Below are 22,316 nucleotides of genomic sequence, written 5' to 3'. Positions count from 1 at the left end.
AGAAACACAGCTAATGTTTAGTAAATTTTTATTTTCATAAACATTATCACAGATTGGCATAAAAATAATAACAGTTAAAAATATTTACATTAATATTCCAGACAACTGACTTACTCACTTATTCAGCAACAATACATTTACACACAATTTTATACTTTCTCATGATCAGAAACTTACACAATTTGAAAGAAAACACAAAAATATTGTAAGCATAGTCATTAACACAGTAAATAAGAGTTCCATAGAAATTGGTTATTTTCTAGCAATAACCCTTACCTTGCTAAATTTCTATAATGAACTTGTCCATCTTCCAGTTTAGACAGTACCATTAACTGTTAAAAGGGATGCTTTTAAAAAGAGACTGACTGATCATGATCTTCACTGGTCGCAAAGGTAGAATCAGTCATGTCCAGCATGGTAAGGGATATAGTATATCCAATAAGTATAAATTTTATAGCTCTTTTAGTATATTAAACATTTCTGACGTTTCTGTCTAAATCTGTATCTTGATAATGTAATCTAGTAAACTTTGTTTGGAGACCACCCAAAAAAACCCAGAGTTTTTCTGTACAGTCAGTGATGTTTATTTGACCAAAATTTTTCAAAATTTAGAAGCATTCTAAGTTTATCTACAACATAATTTTTTCCTTTTTATAGTTATTGAAACTAGAATTTTCACAAGGAATATTTTCCACAAAATAATCAGAATGACTATTAAAATTATCAAAAATTAATTGTGTGTATTTCTAATTTTACAGTACATGTACTCTATTTTGGTACATATTAAAGATATCAAAGAAAATTTAATCGTGAAAAGTTATATTCAGAATTGGAATTGCTACTGGTTTCTGTTTCTAGACAATTATTTAATTGCAAATATGTAGTTAAAAAATTAGTGTATACATCATTAATCATAAGGCTTCCATTCAGCGTTTGTTGAAACATGGATACGCAGAAGTTGTCTGTTGATTTTCATCATTCTGTTTCTTTCAAATTAGCAGATAATGTGACAGAGTGAATCAACATCGATGAGTTTTTAATTAGCGGATTGTTTGATACATATACACTCAGAGTGCTATGTAGGGACAACATTAAGGCATAGATTGACAACTCTGTTGCAGGTCAATGTATAACTGGTTTTGAACTTTAAGTGCAGCATATATGCTTATCGTTATATTAAAATAACACAGCTCTTTGTGATGATATTAAATATTTAATTTTTGTTTGCTTTTAATATTTAAAGACATTAATCAAGAATTTGCATCTTATTTACAAACTGACAGTCAAAAATAAATCTATTTCAGTTCTACGGGTCTTCCATTGGATATTGGTGGTAACACTTTATGTTTATCTGACCCAGGTCTGTTTCTTGACCCCTGTGATTGAGGTCGAGGGGCAGAAGGTGGGCGGGGTTCTTTTCCGGTATCGCTCATTAGTTCAAGCGGATTGACCATCTCTGTGGGTAGTTGTGGCCCCTTTTCTGTATTTGGGGGTGCTGTGGCTCCTTGGGCAGGGGCAGCTTCGGGTGAACCGCCCCTGTGGATATCACTAGCAGATGTTAACCCTGTGAGACTTGAACTTGCACCCGACCGGTTTTCACTTGAGTCAGAAGATCCTGGACGTTGTGGTTTGTTAACAATTGGAGCTGAAAACGAGCGATGAGGGTCTGTGGTAGTTGCCGTCTCACTCACACCAAGACCGACTTGTCCCTCCACACTCTGAGGGGCTGTCTTTGGATAACTGTAAGTATAAATGGAAATTAATGACATAATTTTTCAAAGTTATTAAGACTACCTTAATCTAAATATTAGGATTTATTCATGAAGGATAGCAATGCTCAACTATTCAAAAGCCTTGTTACTTAAAAAAGAATGAAAATATACACACAAACAAGTGAAAATGGAGCAGCACTTTTGTCACAAACTTTCCTTTCTCGTGACGCTAAATGAGGTAACAGATTACATAGTCAAAGATTACATGAAAGTAAGAGTGCAGAAAGGGGGATAACTTTGTGAAAAGCAAAACAGAGTTATAGAACCTTGCACTGCATGTCATATCATCTCAGTGAACAAGTGTGTGAAGTTCTGATCAATTCCCGCAAGTGTTACTGAGATACAAGACTACTGAAAATTACAAGTTGAAAAAGGGGCATGAATTGGTTAATAATATAAAACCTGTGTACTGCATGTCAACAAGTGTGTGAAGTTTTAATCCATTCACACTATTGGTTAATGAAATACCAGCTCGCAGACATTAGCTTAACCAAATGAGAAGCTATGCAATATCTCTACATATTATTCGGATAGTCAAGCTATTTTGCATTGTCAAAACCTGTTTTGAAGATTCACATTTCTTTGTAAATGGTTAATTTCAAGAAGATGAATTCACAAAAGGAGATACTGTGCAGTCTTTATTACTGATGGGGTCTAAATTTAAAATACAAGACTTAATATGCAACAAAGTATAGCAACTGCTTTTCCTTTTTTATTGAAACAAAGAAATTCATGCCAACGGAATTAAACAGACATAAATGCAGTTACATTTTCATGGCTTAAAATCTATGAAAAGAAGAACAAGAGCAGCGCCTTGCGGGTGCTGACGCTCATCTGATTTTTTTTGTGTAATAGAAATATTGTCCTACCCATGATTTTCTAAGTCTAAAAAGGGCCATCATTCTTGCAGAAAGCAGGATAGAGTTATGTTTCTTGATGTTCAGTGTCCACTTATGATGGTGAAAAACTATTGCAAGTTTTAAAGCAATAGCTTTGATAGTTTATGAGAAAAGTTGACTTAAACATAATACTCAACCAAGAAAATGATTTTCTAAGTCCAAAAGGGGCAATAATTATTGCAAAAAGCAGGATGGAGCTATTTTGCTTGCTGTACAGGGTCAGCTTATGATGGTCAACAAGTGTTGCAAGTTTCAAAGCAATAGCTTTGATAGTTTAAGAGAAAAAGTTGACCTAAACATAAAACTTAACCAAGAAATCTGATATTTTCTAAGTCCAAAAGGGGCCATAAATCTTGCAAAAAGCAGGATGGAGTTATGTTTCTTGCTGTACAGGGTCAGCTTATGATGGTGAATAAGTGTTGCAAGTTTTAAAGCAATAGCTTTGATAGTTTAGGATAAAAGCTGACCTAAACATAAAACTTAACCAAGAAAACTGATTTTCTAAGTCCAAAAGGGGCAATAAATCTTGCAAAAAGCAAGATGGAGTTATGTTTCTTGATGTACAGGGTCTGCTTATGATGGTGAACAAGTATTCCAAGTTTCAAAGCAATAGCTTTGATAGTTTAGGAGAGAAGTTGACCTAAACATAAAACTTAACCAAGAAATCTGATATTTTCTAAGTACAAAAGGGGCCATAAATCTTGCAAAAAGCAAGATGGAGTTATGTTTCTTGCTATACTGGGTCAGCTTATGATGGTGAACAAGTATTCCAAGTTTCAAAGCAATAGTTTTGATAGTTTAGGAGAAAAGCTGACCTAAACATAAAACTTAACCAGGCAACGCCGACGCCGACGCCGACAACCGCTCAAGTGATGACAATAACTCATCATTGTTTTCCAAAAAATCAGATGAGCTAAAAAAGTTAAAATGATAAAATTATGGTACCGGTAGCTGTAAATGATTGACATACTGTTCGAAGACCTGTGCAAATAAAGTAACTTGAACGAAAAATCTACTCTTAAACTTAAACTGATGATAAATGTACAAAGACACTGAGTTTAAAGATATTTTGGTACTTGATATATTGTATAATAAAGTACATCTACTATTACCTTGTAAGTAACTGTTCAAAAAGTGGCGGTGCTGCCCCAATCACTGCTTCTTTTGCTGCACTTTGTCTTCTTTTCAGTGATGCTTCTTCCTGGAAATAGAAGTGAATGAAACGTGTTTACATGCCTGATCCAGTTTACTTTTTAAATTTCATGAAGGAAATCTCTTCAGACTAACTGTAACTTCATAGTAAAGAAGAATTAATACATTTTGCTATTAAATGTTAAAGACAAAGCAGTTGAAAGGAACAAAAGGTTTACTATATAATTATTATATATGTAGCTCAAAATGTGACAGACGTAACAGAAATTACATCTGAAAATTATAGGTTTTTTCACAAAATTTACATTGACTCGGCATAAAGACTTTATCCCGAATGTTTTACTATGTACGCCTTTACAAAGTATTTTAATTGTTTAATATATTACCACAATGCCTCGTCCAGATATAATTGGTGACTGAGCTCCACGTGGACGGTTGTATGTCTGTGACATTGTATCTGACATACTAGGTTTAGACCATGTCCTGGTCCCTAGCTGAGTGGTCAGGTTCTGATCTGTGTCACCACGCTGAACATCTGTTGCCATGTCTCCAGTATCGGACAAGGGTGGGGACGGCACACCAATACCGAGGTAATCCATCACCAGACGTCTTAACCGCTTATAGGCTTCCTGAATATCATCTGTGAAAGAACACCAACAGAAAATAATAGATAAAAATGATGTACAGACAAACTAAGGCTAAGGACTACCTTTGAGACAAGGCCACTACTGTAAAACCTGCTTATAAAGGCCATTATTTTCTCTTCTCAGTTAAACATAGTGTATATTTACCTTTGTTGGGAGACCACCTGTAAACAAACACCATTTTTTTCATTTTCTAAGAATGGTCTTTACACACAAGGTTTGACAGTACTGTGAAATCATTACTATTTGTTAGGGATTAATATGTGGATTTTGTGGTTGTATTCATTTAGATTAAATTTCAACAAACAAATAAATTCAGAATATTTTATACCCATGAAATGAAATGACTTCACAGTACTTCCAGTTTTAAGACAGCAAAACAGAATAGTTTTAAGACAGTAAAAAAGAATAAGTATTTAATAATGAAACTGAAATAAACCAGAATTACAACTATAATATACATGGAGGTCAAGCTAGCTGAATGTGTTTCTAATAGACAACAACACTGTAGTGCCTCACTGGGTATGTTTCATATACACAAAAACACGCTTCCTAGCTGAATGTGTTTCTTACAGTGAAAACATTATAATTCCTAACTGGACGTCTTTCTACTATACTGAATGGTAACCAGGACAATGTAAACAGGGAAGAAAATTGTGCACAACACAATGCAATATTCAAATCAAATTCGATAATTTTTTCATTGCAATCAAAACGGCAGTCCAAAATTATATCCAACACAAACCACAAGAGACAGAATGACATTTCTAACATTTTGCTTGCAAAAACATGGATTCGCTATAATGAAGGGAAACATTTGGACATTGTGCATTCCACATCCCATTATGCTAAGTTGAAGCAAAAACTATTCCCAAGATTTATGTTCAGTGTAATATTGGTATACCTGTATGCAATTAATTAACACTACCCGGTATATATTTAGCAATCTATTTACATGATGTTCAGTTTTACAGGGAACAAAATGACATCAGCTACTTCACTGTTGAACAATGTCAGCATAATAGTTGTTAATGCTGTTTAAAAACTGTTACAACAAGAGGGCCAAGATGGCCCTATATCACTCACTTGAGTCAGCTTGTCGAAGCTTGACAAAAGAGAACAACAGAGATGCTGATTTAGAAACTGACCATGGTTTCAGAGAAACAGATTTTCAAAGGTTTCCGTACAGCCATATTTCTTAACAAATGAACATGGCCTGAAGGGATGTGGTAGAGGGTCACCAAAGGAATATTTCCGTAAAAATTTCAAAATCGGACTAACTGTTTCTGAGCAGATTCTAAAAGTTTTTCCTTACAGTTGCCACAGCAACCAAAATTCAGCAAGGATGACCTAAATTTGAAGGATTCTGATTGGGGACCACCAAAGGAGCATTCCTGTGAAGTTTGTTTGAACTTGGCATAGTGGTTTAGGAGGAGATGTTCTTTAAAAGAAATTGTGGATAACAGATATATGGACGAGGACGAAGCACGGACAGGGGACGAACAACGGACATTTTACAATCCTTAACACTCACTATGAGCACTTCATGCTCAGGTGAGCTAAAACTGCATATAAGTACATAAATGATACACAAAAGAAGCATTAATTTAAACTGATCAACAAGCTTCTCTTTTCCTCTCAGTCAAATTTCAGCACACTAAATTAGGTCTAAATAACATAGCTAATTTTGAACAGGTATTTGCATATGGCCAAAATCTCTAATAATATTTAAACAAGAGCTGTCACTAATGGTGACAAATGCCCCCGCAGTGCCTTGACCTTTGACCTGGTGACCTTGACCTTTGACCTGGTGACCCCAAAGTCAGTAGGGGTTGTGTATTCAATAAGTACTATCAGCATGTGAAGTTTGAAGGTCCTGGGTGCAGTGGTTCGCGAGTAAAGTGCCTTCATGCAAAAAGTTAACGTTGTGAAGAACTAACGGACGGACAGTTGAAAACTAATATGCCTCCCTTTGGGGGCATAAAAAACCAACTAAACAGTGGGGCAAAAGGGAAAAACATACAAAAATAATAAGATTTGAGATAAAAGTAGTGCAGTTGAATCTGCCTTAGCAACCACCTGTATTAAGCAGTCAATTGACTTAAGCAACTAATAGCTTAACTTTCTGTTCTAATTAGTTTTCTAATTTAGCAGCAACTTGTCTTTAGCAGCCAGATTGTGTTGCTCATATAGTAGTAGCCTGCTTAATACTGGTTTGAGTGCAATGTATTCAACCTATGGTAGAACAGTTTTTATCTACATATCTACATAGCAATATTTTTACCTACACTAAGGTGCAATATTTTTTTACCTACAGATTCCTCAGTTTGACCTTAAAGATGAAAATGTGAACATTATACTAATGTTTTATTATATCTCAGGGTTATAGTTGTAATTAATTAGTAAACTATGTAAGGTTAATAGAACAGTCTATGAATAACAAAAATAGAGTGTCACCTCAGTAGAGCAATACCATTGGAAAAAGGCTGGTTTTTTACCTGCAGTAAATTGAGGGATATCTGTGACAGTTTCACTTTCACTAAGATTTGCGAATAATACCACTTGCAAAATCAAAATATTCCTTAATATTAATCTGCAACATGCCATAAAGCACAAATACATTTCATGAATTCAGCAGCTAACCAAAAGATTGCTACAGAAAGCCTTTTAGAAAGTATTCAGCCTACAGTATTTTTGAACAAAGGTTGTTGCTGTGGAGAGGTTAACAAACAGGTATCATTCACATTGGGAACAAAACATCATGATTAGCCTTTGCAGGAAGGCAAATACTTGTCAGACAAAGGTTAAACTATACTGCCAATGAAAGAATACAAGGTCCGACATTAACATACAACAACGTTACAACATATTCAGAAGTGTGAAAAACTATGCAAAAAAATATTCAAAGTAGAACAACTAAATACATACCACCATTGATCATCATGTCAAAGAATCCTGGATGGTTTTGGTTGTAAGTCTTGTACATATCCGCTCTCATTAACGTATGTTCTATCTGCTTCTCCGTGTAGATACCTCTGTCCCTCAGACGTTTCTCATGGCATTCCTCGGTCAGGGGCATCACCAGAACATACCTTGGCTCGAAGTATGTATTCTTTAGCGTTAAAACTCCCTGCAAAAATGGTAAAAAAGTGGAGACCAGTTCATTTGGATGTTAGCCTCTTTGTTCATTTGGAAAGGGCTCACCTTTAATTTTTTTGTAGTTGTTTCTTACTGTCTAAGAATTTTGCAAACTGTCATAACTTCCTAATCAATGCTCACTTAGTTGAACTTTCAAAGGAAATGTTTAAGTTTCCAGCATTTCCATTGGTCAAGAAACATCATGTGCTTACAGAGTATGTTTTGTATCAGGATAGTAAATGTTTGATATGGATTTTATTTAAACAAAATGGCTGCCACATTGCTAGCATTACTAGCTGGATCATTACTGAAAAGCTGAAAGGAAAGGTAGCCAGCAAGATAAAATTCTTAAAAGGTTTGTCGGTGACTAAGATACAGGATGTCAAGAAAACTTATACCTTGTGACAAATCATAAAGATAAACTGATAAACGTGATAAACATACCTCCAGTTCCATGTGGACCACACAGGCCAGACCCTCCCTGGCCACAGATTCTATACTTTCCATCTGTAGTCCATACCACTGCCCATTGTACTGATAAGTCTGAATAAACTGGCCCTAAAGAATAATAAAATGTTACACTAACTATGGTATCAAAGAATTGGCCCTTAAAAATAATATAATATTTTATAAGTATGGTACTAAGAAATGGTTTACCAGCCTATTTTTGCAGACATTCACAAACAGAACTTTATACATGGACAATGATTTTTGTTTAGGACTAAACACAGCATACGAATAATGAATTATCATTTCATGTAATATCTGCAAAGGCTGTATCATAAATTTAACAAAAATGCAAAGCAGTGTATTTCTTACCATTTTAATATCCATTTCAAATTTTTCTTCTGTAACAAAGTGGTAATCTTTCCCTGCTGTTTCTTCTTTATGTGGCTTTCTTGTTGTATGTGAGATACTGTAAAACAAACATTATACTGAAATCTAATTTCAATCTGAAAGCAGCCAGAAAACATAATTTACCTAAATAAATCTTGTATACTTTTTAATGAAAAGAACAAGAGCTGTCTCCATAGGATGACACATGCCCCCGATGGCACTTTGAATGAATAGTTATGGCCGATGTTAGAGTTTAGGACCTTTGACCTACGAAGCTGGGTCTTGCGCGCGACACGTCTTACTGTGTCACACATTCATGCATAGTTATTTTGAAATCCATGCATGAATGACAAAGATATGGACCGGACACGCCCATCAATACTCTATCATGAAAAATGACCTTTAACGTCCAAGTGTGACCTTGACCTTTGAGCTACGGACATGGGTCTTGCATGCGACACGTCGTCTTACTGTGGTACACATTCATGCCAAGTTATTTGAAAATCCATCCATCGATGACAAAGATATGGACCGGACACGCCCATCAATGCACTATCCTTTAACGTCTAAGTGTGACCTTGAGCTTTGAGCTACGGACCTGGGTCTTGCGCGCGACACGTCATCTTACTGTGGTACACATTCATGCCAATTTATTTGAAAATCCATCCATCAATGACAAAGATATGGACCGGACACGCCCATCAATGCACTATCCTTTAACGTCTAAGTGTGACCTTAACCTTTGAGCTACGGACCTGGGTCTTGCGTGCGACACGTCGTCTTACTGTGGTACACATTCATGCCAAGTTATTTGAAAATCCATCCATCGATGACAAAGATATGGACCGGACACGCCCATCAATGCACTATCCTTTAACGTCTAAGTGTGACCTTGACCTTTGAGCTACGGACCTGGGTCTTGCGCGCGACAAGTCATCTTACTGTGGTACACATTCATGCCAAGTTTTTTGAAAATCCATCCACCGATGACAAAGATATGGACCGGACACGCCCATCAATGCACTATCCTTTAATGTCTAAGTGTGACCTTGACCTTTGAGCTACGGACCTGGGTCTTGTGCGCGACACGTTGTCTTACTGTGGTACACATTCATGCCAAGTTATTTGAAAATCCATCAATCGATGACAAAGATATGGACCGGACACGAAAATTGAGGACAGACCGACAGACAGACGGTTCAAAAACTATATGCCTCCCTTCGGGGGCATAAAAAGCACAAATATTACAATCGATACTGTGACTCAACAATCAACACATAAATAACTTACCCATAACCAAAATAGTCTGAGAATTCCTCAACAAGTTTTAAAGCAAGGTCCTTCTTCCCTGACCCCTGTGGTCCAACAAGAACTAACATTGGATATGGTGTTTCTATACTTGGCAGAGTACTGTAAGGTAGACATATTATATGAAAATGCAAGTCATGTTGTAAATAGCATATACCATACATGTAAGAATAAACTCATAAAAATAAGACATATTTAACTGGTATTAAAGCTACTTTTAATAACTCTTTACCAAGTGCTGGTAAACAAAACAAAAATTGATATAATTCTATCAGCTTTTAACTCTTCTACACTTCGAAAGCTTTACATCTGAATTTCAGTATAAACTAGAAAATGCTTTTGTAAAAAAAGCGCATGTCTCCCCCAATGCAAAGTCCTATAGGCAAGAAGTCAATAGAGGTCAGGAGCGAAAGTCAAAGAGACACTGATGGTTGGCTGCAATAGGGATCATCTACTTGGCATGTCCACTCATCCCGCTAAATTTCAACACTTTTGGCCTAGTGGTTCTCAAGCCACTGTTCAGGCTCCTGTGACCTTGACCTTTGATCAAGTGACCTCAAAATAAATAGGGGTCATCTACTCTGCATGTCCAATCATCCTATTAAGTTTCAACATTCTGGGTCAAGTGGTTCTCAAGTTATTGATCGGAACTGATTATCAATGTTCAGGCCCCTATGACCTTGACCTTTAATAGAGTGACCCAAAAAACAATAGGGGTCATTTACTCTGCATGATCAATCATCCTATGAAGTTTCAACATTCTGGGTCAAGTGGTTCTCAAGTTACTGACCGGAAATGGTTTTCAATGTTCGGGCCCCTGTGACCTTGACCTTTAACAGAGTGACCCCAAAATCGTTAGGGGTCATCTACTCTGTATGATCAATCATCCTATTAAGTTTCAACATTCTAGGTCAAGTGGTTCTCAAGTTACTGACCGGAAATGGTTTTCAATGTTCATGCCCCTGTGACCTTGACCTTTAACGGAGTGACCCCAAAATCGATAGAGGTCATCTACTTTGCATGTACAATCATCCTATGGAGTTTCAACATTCTGGGTCAAGTGGTTCTCTAGTTATTGATCGGAAATGGTTTTCAATGTTCAGGCCCCTGTGACCTTGACCTTTGACGGAGTAACCCCAAAAACAATAGAGGTCATCTACTTTGCATGTACAGTCATCCTATGGAGTTTCAACATTCTGGGTCAAGTGGTTCTCTAGTTATTGATCGGAAATGGTTTTCAATGTTCAGGCCCATGTGACCTTGACCTTTGATGGAGTGACCCCAAAATCAATAGGGGTCATCTACTCTTCATGACCAATCATCCTATGAAGTTTCAACATTCTGGGTCAAGTGGTTCTCTAGTTATTGATCGGAAATGGTTTTCAATGTTCAGGCCCCTGTGACCTTGACCTTTGACGGAGTGACCCCAAAAACAATAGGGGTCGTCTACTCCAGCAGCCCTACAACCCTATGAAGTTTGAAGGTTCAAGGTCAAATGGTTCTCCAGTTATTGCTCGGAAATGAAGTGTGACGTACGGACGGACAGACGGACGGACAGGGCAAAAACAATATGTCTCCCCCAGATGGGGGGAGACATAATTATTCCTACCACTGAGTTTCAAATACTTCCATTCTCTATACTCTATACAAGTATTTGTAAAATTCAATTTGTTGTTTCTAATTTTCAACAGACATATAGTATTACTATACATACTTATTTTTGTAAATTCTGGCAACTGAATTTTATCCTGAAACATGAATGTACCTTTACATTCAAACTTTCTTCTTTCTGATAATTTTTCGTGAATTTTGAAATTTCTTAAAATATGTATGAGACTGTTGTGGTATAACCATACCTGTCCCAGACTCTGCTAGGTTGTAGAAATGAGTAGACAACATGCATGATGTGATCTCTGGCTGCAATAACCTCTGGTGGTGGATTAAACATGTTTACTGAGGCCACCTGGCAAGAAACAAACATTCTCAATTCCAAACTATATTTAAAGGCAAACATTTTGCCTTTATTCATGTCATAGTCTATAATACAATTAAATTTACTTTGCACTATAGATGAAACTCAGACACCAAGAACATTGATATATACAGTTAGGGAAATTCTGTAGTGCTATCAACCAGGTTCTTTTTTCATGTACAAGCATGCCACATTTTGAAAGACATACAGAGATTAACACAATTTGAAAGTTTACCTGTCAGTTTAATACTGGCCAAACGTTAAGATTTTTAGATGTTCCATAAAAATATACAGCATTACTAATACCATCAGAAATGAAGCCCAATAATGTCTATGGTATCTGAAGATATATCTGAGGAGTTAAATTTAGAGTAAAAAAAACCCAACCTTTTCATCTACTTCCACTTTATGTCTGTCTAGCTCTGTTAGCCGCTGTATTTGGAAGAGTATGGAAAGTCGGTAGTCAGGAAGTTCTTGTATAGGATTACGTAACAAGTTCAGTTGTCTCAACATTGGCAGTTCTTTGATGTACTTTATTTCAGTGATGTCAATCACCTGTGAAAATAGGAATGTAGTGGTTGAAATATTTAATAAGATGAATTTGTAAGAAAAAAAAGAAATATATAAACTCTTCCTGGAAAAACATAAATTATGTATGTCAAAGTCAAATCATGTGTATAAAAACTAAACTTAAATATTTTAAGTTTAAATCCTAACTTACAAAGACATTTAATTAGATTGCAGCAATCATAATACCTTTTATGCATTTTGCACTTGTACCATTGTAAATGTTCAGCTCACTCTGGTATCAGTGCTAACAATAATATGCATACATGGTTCAATACATATTTCATCTTCCTCTGAATTTTCAGTGAACAAGCAATTTTTACAAAAAATCTTTTTCAGAAACACCGTTCATATGTTGATATTCATAATATACAAAACTGTGTAATCTTTGTACAGTTACCTCATTGTCCTCCAGATCTAGACATTCAAGTAGGTCATGATCTTGTAACCCTTTCAAACTACGGATCTTGTTTCCAGAAAAGTTAATTTGCTGAAAACAGAAAATAAAATTGTAGCATGCATTTCTGTGAACATTATCATTTTAAGTAAATAAGTTATAATCATTTTAGATTATTTAGATTATTTATACTACACTGGACCTATAGAGATTTAAGTATTAAAATCCAATTTATGTATAGGGTTGAGGATTATGAAAAGAAGATACCAATCGATATATATCTAAGATAATCTTCTTTACAACTCTCTTCACAGATGTGGTTCTGGGACGATCTGTGTATGAAAAGAATTGGAACCACTGCCTTACCCTTGCATGATCGTAAGAGGTGACTAGTAGGGTCTTAACACTTGGTTTTGCTTTAACTCATACCTCATGTTTTTATTTCGATGTAAATGAGATATGAAACCAAAATTTGTAGTCCTGTTTGGTGCCATATAACCTATACTGTGTTGGTGCGCCGTAAAATCCAAATAAATAAATAAACTCTTCACAGATATATAGTATAATTTGTACATTCTTCATGAAAATGTATGGAAGAAAATCTTGAGAATGTGTTGTCTGTGAGTGGATGGAAAAATAGGGTAAACACTAAATTGTACTAAAATTTGAACAAACTAAAAGATTTTTCTTAAAAAAGAAAAAATCTCTCACAGTTTTTCATCAGTGTGGCTCTGTGATTAATATTTACTTTTAATTATTGCAGGTGTAAAAGATAATATTGGAGCTAAGTTTTTTTTACCTGTATCACCTTCAAAGTTTCCAGGTTTTCTATCCTTGTTAGCTTGTTATGACACTGAAATATAAAATAATCTATTTGTATATGAATTTGCCATGTGTCTATGACAAGTAATACTGTCACATGATAATGTGTACATTGTATATTATGAGCAAGGCAGTAAATACCAAAGCTTGAATTTAAAGAAAAATATAAAAACTCAGCAGTCTACAGAATAAATTTTATTTTTCAATAATAAAATTTATTCTGACGAAATTTCCGCCACCAACCCGCAACCTTTGCTGTGTATTCAAGTTAAATGATATACCATTTATTCTAACACGATCCGATTCATTTTCCTATTAAACAAAGAAGGCAGAAAACTGTGAATTATTATACAACAAATCACTGTTCTGACGTCACAATTATTACGTCATGGCGTCAAACGGCATAGTGGTGCGCTGGAAAAGAAACCGATTGAAAACGGGCAAATATTTAATGAATGTCGTAAAGGATGTACTTAAAAATCCTTGGTAACGTATTAGAATTTTTCTTTCACATTATGTCATAGTTATGCTAAAAATATATCATGTTAGTAATTTGTATAAAGACAAACAGCAATTTTTATGCAATTATAAATACTTGTATACTATTTCTGCATTTTATAGCCTGTAATGTACCGGTATCTTAGATATGAGCTCATACATTTCTGTGTGTCAAAATCGCATACAGGGAATACGTACTATTACCTGAACTAACTTACCAGGTTAAGGTAATGAATTGGCAGGGAATCTAGACCTTGAATGGTTTCAATCTTGTTGTGGGCCAGACTCAGGTGCTTCAATCTAGAACACTTCTCTAATCCTCTAATGTCCTTTATGTTGTTGTCTGATTACTTCGTCAAGGAAATTTAAAACACAATTTATTGATAATAAAGTAAGTATTCTACTTTTAATTAAACATATTAGTGAAATTATTCTCTCTGCATAAAAAGTCAAGTTTTCAAATTTAGTGTTTTTTATTGCGTATGAGAGAAGATGAATTCATAAGACAATAAATTTCATTTAGTGTATGATAAAATTCCATAAATGTTTTTATTTTTCATTTGCTGAATTCATATATATTCATCAACATTTAGGTGTGCTCCAATTCTTCTCAAGGTGGGTGTATTGATCTTTGATGAATTTCTATGATGAATATTCACAACTCATCAGTAAATGTACCGGTATATATCATTTTGTGTTATCGAAAAGGTAAAATTTCAAAGCCGCTGTTGGTTCATAAGCTCACCTGAACTTAAATAATGTTGTACTTTTAGCTATCTCATCCACAGTAAATAAATCTTATCATATCTTAATTAACATGTCATTTGCTAAATACTTAACTATGTTTAAAGCTCCTTGCTCATAGCTGGGTGAAATTTTTCAACATACTCATTTCCATCAGGTTTTACATACAATGAACTGTCAAATAATAAAATGAGTGAAAATAAGTGTTACATATTGGTAAAAAAATCAACTCTATTTAAAAAAAACAACACTATGAACAGTTTAATTTTGGTGCTTTATTAAGATATCTTGCAAAAATCATATGTTAATAAGTTTGTACCACTTGTAACTTTCACAAGTTCAAGAAAAAAATCTTCCTCTAAAGATATGAATGAGTTGCATTAACAATAAAAAGGATACTGTCTATGTTGAGTTTAGTGAGGTAATGGTGTGCTGAGAGATCTGTCATGACCTCAATTTCATTGAATGACAGGTCCACTTCTTTCAGGTTCTTCGGTGGTTTGAAGTCAAGCACTGTGGTCAGTTTGTTGTGAGAAGCATCCAGGATCAGCAGGAATGGAAGATTGCTTAGTGGTGATAAATCTGTTAATATAATACATAGAAAATATAAAAGTCGCGCCATGAGAAAACCAACATAGTGCCTTTGCAACCAGCATGGATCCAGACCAGCCTGCGCATCTGCACATTCTGGTCAGGATCCATGCTGTTCACTTTCAAAGCCTGTTGCAATTAGAGCAACCGTTAGCGAACAGCATGGATCCTGACCAGACTGCGTGGATGCGCAGGCTGGTCTGGATCCATGCTGGTCGCAAATGCACTATGTTGGTTTTCTCATGGTGCGGCTCATATACTGAACTTTAAACTATAAAATATCTGTACATTATTGCACTACAAAAGCAAACTTAATATATATAAAGGCACAACCAAAGTTGTAAACATAAGTACAATCTCATCTGGATATTTTATCCCCTTCCCTTGATTGAAATTCTCCCTTCTTATGCAACACTGATTTTTTATTAAATGCTAGTGATAAAATTACAGTAGAAGAGGGGCATAACTTGTAATCTTTTAATCAATACTGAAACAACTTTGACTGAAATCTTCTTAACCTTTTTTTGCATTTCAACCTTCAAAGGAAACTGACTCCATTCCTTCTAAAGTAAAATGAATCAATCAGGATTCTGTGTACCGCATACACTTATTTGGTGTACATAGTAATGTGTGAATATAAAGATTATAATTATGAAGGACAAAAAAATTGATTGTTTTTAAAATAACACTTATATGTGATAGATACACTCCTTTTGCTGGAACAATTTCTTTGAAAAGATGCTGAAAAATATTTCAGTTTTAGTTGATTTTTTTTTTAAATGTCTGTAAACACTGAATTATCTGAAATCGTCATCAAAATTTATCCTTCTTTACCTGTTAATTGATTATAAGGTAATTCAATTTTTTGGAGTTCTGTATAATTTGCAATTGCCTGTATATCTATCAGGTTGAAACCCTGCAAAACAGACAAATAGGGTTTACATTACAATAAAAATATTGCAAATTAAACAATATCAAAATTACATAATTATAGTGTTTAAATATATATACCAACGATCTGTATTACAAATGATTTTTACTTTACAAGCTCTTACAATCTTTACTCTAGGATTTTCCTTTTCTCAATTGATTAATATATGAGCCGCGCCATGAAAAAACCAACATAGTGGCTTTGCAACCAGCTCGGATCCAGACCAGCCTGCGCATCCACGCAGTCTGGTCAGGATCCATGCTGTTCGCTTTCAAAGCCTATAGCTTTCAGAGAAACTGCTAGGGAACAGCATGGATCCTGACCAGAATGCGCGGATGCGCAGGCTGGTCTGGATCCATGCTGGTCGCAAAGCCACTATGTTGGTTTTCTCATGGCACGGCTCATATGCTTTTCAGTAATATATATTGCTGTAGGATGGCAGTTCAAAATTCAAACCATTAGGAAAAATGCTACTTACAGGTATTGTACAGTGCAGGTAGACCTGTTTTGCCCCATCTGCTGAACGCCCAAGGTTAGATAGTCCTCGACCAACTGTTTCCTCATCTAAAATGCCACCTGGTGATAACTGAAATGAAAAACAAATATTTTCTACCTCAACACCATTTGCAGTTTTCTTTCCACAGTTCCTTCATCCAGCCATGACGTTTCACAGTAATTAATTTTCTGGACGACATGCAATAAAACAAATTACTTTCACCTACTTTCAAGAATAAAAAAAACCTGTTTTCCTGAAATTCTCATATTCTCTTTAAAACTACATTTTTGAAAGAAAATGACAAAGTTTTCCACATAAGGCTCATGTATTAACATTGTCAATTGAAAAGACATGAAAGGATCTAAGAAACTTTATTTTTTACTAGTGAACACTGGTCAATTTTGCATTATTACTCTGTGTCACCCATTGAAAGTGATTTGATCATACAATAACAGCACTGAAAAAAAGGTTTCCATCTATATATCTAGATCATACTACCAACCCCTCTGTTACAAGTAGGATTCATACATAGATCTATATTCAATTCAGATATGTTTTAATAGATTTGCCTTTATTACTGTTGTGAAATGACAGCTAAACAAGAGCACCGCCTTGCGGGTGCTGACGCTCATCTGATTTTTTTTTGTGTAATAGAAATATTGTCCTACCCATGATTTTCTAAGTCTAAAAAGGGGCATCATTCTTGCAAAAAGCAGGATAGAGTTATGTTTCTTGATGTTCAGTGTCCACATATGATGGTGAAAAACTGTTGCAAGTTTTAAAGCAATAGGTTTGATAGTTTATGAGAAAAGTGGACTTAAACATAATACTCAAGCAAGAAAATGATTTTCTAAGTCCAAAAGGGGCAATAATTATTGCAAAAAGCAGGATGGAGTTATGTTGCTTGCTGTACAGGGTCAGCTTATGATGGTGAACAAGTGTTGCAAGTTTCAAAGCAATAGCTTTGATAGTTTAAGAGAAAAAGTTGACCTAAACATAAAACTTAACCAAGAAATCTGATATTTTCTAAGTCCAAAAGGGGCCAAAAATCTTGCAAAAAGCAGGATGGAGTTATGTTTCTTGCTGTACAGGGTCAACTTATGATGGTGAACAAGTGTTGCAAGTTTTAAAGCAATAGCTTTGACAGTTTAGGAGAAAAGCTGACCTAAACATAAAACTTAACCAAGAAAACTGATTTTCTAAGTCCAAAAGGGGCAATAATTCTTGCAAAAAGCAAGATGGAATTATGTTTCTTGATGTACAGGGTCTGCTTATGATGGTGAACAAGTATTCCAAGTTTCAAAGCAATAGCTTTGATAGTTTAGGAGAAAAGTTGACCTAAACATAAAACTTAACCAAGAAATCTAATATTTTCTAAGTACAAAAGGGGCCATAAATCTTGCAAAAATCAAGATGGAGTTATGTTTCTTGCTATACAGGGTCAGCTTATGATGGTGATTAAGTATTCCAAGTTTCAAAGCAATAGCTTTGATAGTTTAGGAGAAAAGCTGACCTAAACATAAAACTTAACCAGGCAACGCCGATGCAGACGCCGACGCCGACGCCGACAACCTCTCAAGTGATGACAATAACTCATCATTTTTTTTCAAAAAATCAGATGAGCTAATAAAATGACATCATACTTACTGAAAATACTGGAAAGAACCGTTTATGCAAGAAGCAGATAACAGAACGGTCATTTTGAATACTAGCTTTTAAAAACGAATCCCACATTGAAACCTACCCAGAAATCATGCCAGAAGTCTGTCACGCTATAATTTCCTTAAATGAAATGTCATGGACTCAACTTTTACTTCAAAATATTTCTTATAAATTTTTCTTTTTTTTGATCTGACATAAAATAAACCATGCAACAAATTCTGAACATAAATTATACACACAAGTTTCAAATGGGTAACCCTGTCTGCAATATTTTGTCCCCCAGTGCAGCTGTGACATATGATCAGGGTACTCTTCAAAGTCTTCATTTTGAAAACAAATAGGCCATATAAAATTATTATTTGTTGATCTTTTCTGTGAATTTAAACCTTCTAAGGTATGTTTTTCATGAACTTTGTTGAAAATGGTTATATTTTTAATTCAATAAAATTCAAAAATATACAAAATGTTGATCTTGATTTTCAAAAATAACCATGTGCTATTAACTTTACATGACATCATCAGTGTCTCACAAGAGTCAATGCGCAGATGTTGTGGTTCTGCACCAGTTGGTTAGGTAACCAAATTTAATTAATGGGGTAGTCCAACAAATTTGAAGCAATCCTAGGAAATATTGAGCAATTTTTCTTATGGGCAATATCTGAACTCGTGTCAAATACTTGGAAGACCAAAAGTGTGGAGGAAATTTCCAATGAAATTTTCATTGCTGCCGACGCTTTACATGCTTTAGGTTTAATTGCCGATTATGTCACAAAGTGGCCATAAATTCAAATAAAACTTAATGTATCAAAAGGGGATTCAATTCCTGATTGATTTATGTGAAAATTATGAGAAAATGGTGATTTAAACTGATGTACTGGGTGCCGACCAGTCACCGGACAGAAATCGGGGTTTTTCCTTTGCCGTTTTATAAAAAAATGAACAAAAAAACATGAAATTTGCCTCGATAAAACTTAAGCTCATTTGTCATCCGAAAATGTAAAAAACTCAAACAATCGGACGTAAAACATCCGATATTTTGAGGCTCAAAATGGTTAATGAAATGCACTACATCAAACAACAAGGTGGAATAGTCACCGGACAAATATTTCGAAGACAGATTATTTTTATTTGACGATGACAATTGTACTGAAAAAAAACTGATTAGTACCGAAAAAAAACTGATTATGTCCATCTGTCTTCTGCGCCTTCTAGAAACATGTTTTAATGAATATTCAAAGTGTTAAACTATCCTCGGGGTCGAATTACATAACAGCAGTGATTTACCCATGTTACCATTTTAAACAAATACTATCTGCAGAAAATACCTCGGGGCTTATGCCACCATAAGGAGCCAACAAAATCAAATCTATTTCAGTTTTTGTTACATTCGGAAAACCCAAGAAATCTATAAATATATTTTTATACAAATGAGGCTCGGAGTGGGTGTAAATATATATTATAATATACAAGGACATTCACTCATGCAGTATTTTAAAAACACATGACCTAGCAAATGATGCAGACATTTATTTATTTTGCAGCCAAAACAGTATTATTTTTTACCAATATGTGAACCAAGTGAGGAATGAATCAAAAAGAAAACTGTCGTCTGCAGTTCTAGGGGTCTGTGCTAAACATGTAATTGTTTGAGACCCACTTGGTGCCCCCCAAAATAAAACAAGTTGCGCATGCGCACTGCCATTCCAATGCCCCAAGGTCAGAGGACAGCAGTTTTGTAAACACAGATGAGAATTGGTATGATATTCCTCGTTAATACTTATTTGTCAGTCAATGTTGATATATGAAAATGAAAACAAAGTGCTGAATGTTTCCGATTAGGTGATAACTCCGATTTAATCGAAACAAAGCCGTAATTACGTTTGTCCAGTATTTATTCCTGTCCGGTGACTGGTAGGCACCCAGTATGTACTGTACAGGATTAACATATATGCACAAGACTTAAGTGAAAAAAAAGTAACTTTACATGACTGTGTACTGTGATTTATCCTCCATTTTTTTTTAGTTCTTTGAAGTTTTGATGGTAAGATTGCCTGTCACAACTATAAAACCATCTTACCATCGAACTATTTTGACTACCAAATGTGGTTATGCCATAACTTAATGTAAACGACCATCAGAAAATAAAAATTGTGTCAGTTAAGTTATGGTAGCCAGATATATTTGAATATAAGAAACGTATCAAAGTGACCATACATGGTCGAGCAGCACTTTATTTCACATTAGCAGAACTTTACTGTATATTAATGACAAATATATTTGAATGTTTACCTCAATATCCTCCTCTTCCTCATCAGCAGATTCTGTTCCTGTAACTATATCATTGTCTGGCTCAATATCTGCACCTGGGGACACTTCCCGGTTCTGCTCAAGATTTAAAATGTTAGTGTCATAGTTGAGGACATGAGTCTCTCCATTAATGTGGACAAATCCATCCTCAACTGGCTGAGTATCCATGATTTGCATACCACCATCCGCCATGTTGTTTACTTGGATACCGCGAACTTCCGGCATATAAGTTTATACGACGACAAAGAAAAGGAGCCGCAATCTTCAGGTTGAAGTCGCGTGTTAGAACAAAATTATCAATTTAAAAATGGAGTATCCCGGGAAAGTCAAAATAGTTTCAACGTACAAACCAAGAAAACACCCATACAGAGTCTCTAAAGTGTGTTTTGTTTGTTTTAGACGAAATCTGTATTTTGTTAAGAACTTATCCTTATACATATATTAATACGCTTTACACAAGAGAAGTCAAATTTTGGTTTTTATTTAGACGATTCGTCCCAAAACAATTCGACCCTGTATGCGGTAATAGTCACTTCTTCGGAATGAACTGTGTTATATCCGCCTGAATCACCAATGTGCAGGTTTGCTGAAAATTGAATCACAAGTTGATCTCCAGGCCTCGATCTTAACCTACTTTTGCTGGTAGCCAGCAGGGCTACCAACTTGTGAAATCAAGTAGCCCGACCAGGTTTCTGGTAGTCCCGTTTTGGAAAAGAGAAAAATATATTACAGTCTTCGCCTTAATTTTTTTCAGCACTTTTCTTTTCGGGCAAGTAAGTTAAGAAAACCACTTGCCCGAAAACATTTTTAATTGCCCGAAATCATTTTGTTTATAAATATGATGTATTTTAGTTTATGCTTGATTCAACATTCAGTTATTTAAATGGTAGGCAACTAACCTACCCACACTATCCATGGGCAGGCTAAGCCAACGTAAGTGGATAACCATGTTGCAATATTCAAGTAACTAGCAGACAGAAATTATGGGATAAAACTGTAGAAAAAAAGTAAGACCTATACCAGTATCTAGTTATATGCCAGGCGTGGGGTTCAAATTTGCACTACCCTTCTAAAACTTACTTTTTTAGCCAGGGCCTTTAAAATATAGTGTAGCTGTTCAAATTTAACTGCAATAATGGATCAGCCTGGTTAGCCTCCCCTGCCCCCAACCCCCCAAAAATGTTGTGTTTCTGTTGGCATGGCCAAAAAAAGTAGGGTCGGTAGGTCGGTATATTTTTTAGCTCATCTGATTTTTTGAAAAAAAATGATGAGTTATTGTCATCACTTGAGCGGTTGTCGGCGTCGGCGTCTGCGTCGGCGTTGCCTGGTTAAGTTTTATGTTTAGGTCAGCTTTTCTCCTAAACTATCAAAGCTATTGCTTTGAAACTTGGAATACTTGTTCACCATCATAAGCTGACCCTGTATAGCAAGAAACATAACTCCATCTTGATTTTTGCAAGATTTATGGCCCCTTTTGTACTTAGAAAATATCAGATTTCTTGGTTAAGTTTTATGTTTAGGTCAACTTTTCTCCTAAACTATCAAAGCTATTGCTTTGAAACTTGGAATACTTGTTCAC

The 22,316-nt window shown here is 35.2% G+C and overlaps 2 protein-coding genes across 3 annotated transcripts in view; one reads left to right on the top strand and one right to left on the bottom strand.

Annotated features, from left to right (window-relative positions):
* Positions 1 to 11: 11 nt before the first annotated feature.
* Positions 12 to 20,963, bottom strand: LOC128548061 (leucine-rich repeat and guanylate kinase domain-containing protein-like). Of its 2 annotated transcripts, XM_053522410.1 has the most exons (17): positions 20,720 to 20,963; positions 16,751 to 16,858; positions 16,176 to 16,257; positions 15,150 to 15,332; positions 14,225 to 14,349; positions 13,486 to 13,539; positions 12,690 to 12,779; positions 12,110 to 12,277; positions 11,607 to 11,713; positions 9,733 to 9,852; positions 8,425 to 8,521; positions 8,050 to 8,163; positions 7,396 to 7,597; positions 6,779 to 6,799; positions 4,210 to 4,463; positions 3,784 to 3,872; positions 12 to 1,740 (listed from the first exon to the last, which is right to left on the bottom strand). In XM_053522410.1, exons 1-17 carry the CDS (start codon positions 20,960 to 20,962, stop codon positions 1,296 to 1,298), a joined length of 2,502 nt encoding a protein of 833 aa, XP_053378385.1. In that variant the 5' UTR covers position 20,963; the 3' UTR covers positions 12 to 1,295. The 2 variants fall into 2 exon arrangements, with proteins under 2 accessions (XP_053378385.1, XP_053378386.1); XM_053522411.1 differs by lacking the exon at positions 6,779 to 6,799.
* Positions 20,964 to 20,988: 25 nt separating this feature from the next.
* LOC128548063 (ADP-ribosylarginine hydrolase Tri1-like) overlaps positions 20,989 to 22,316 on the top strand; it is a 58,184-nt gene continuing 56,856 nt past the window's right edge. Inside the window, exon 1 of the mRNA XM_053522413.1 lies at positions 20,989 to 21,116. Coding sequence (XP_053378388.1) covers positions 21,045 to 21,116 — 72 coding nt within the window. The 5' untranslated portion in view covers positions 20,989 to 21,044. The remainder of the gene's footprint in view (positions 21,117 to 22,316) is intronic.

Source organism: Mercenaria mercenaria, chromosome 13 (assembly GCF_021730395.1).
Source record: "Mercenaria mercenaria strain notata chromosome 13, MADL_Memer_1, whole genome shotgun sequence".
Taxonomy (NCBI): domain Eukaryota; kingdom Metazoa; phylum Mollusca; class Bivalvia; order Venerida; family Veneridae; genus Mercenaria; species Mercenaria mercenaria.
The sequence above is the reverse complement of the archived record's forward strand: the minus strand, read 5'-3'. Positions and strand labels throughout refer to the sequence as shown.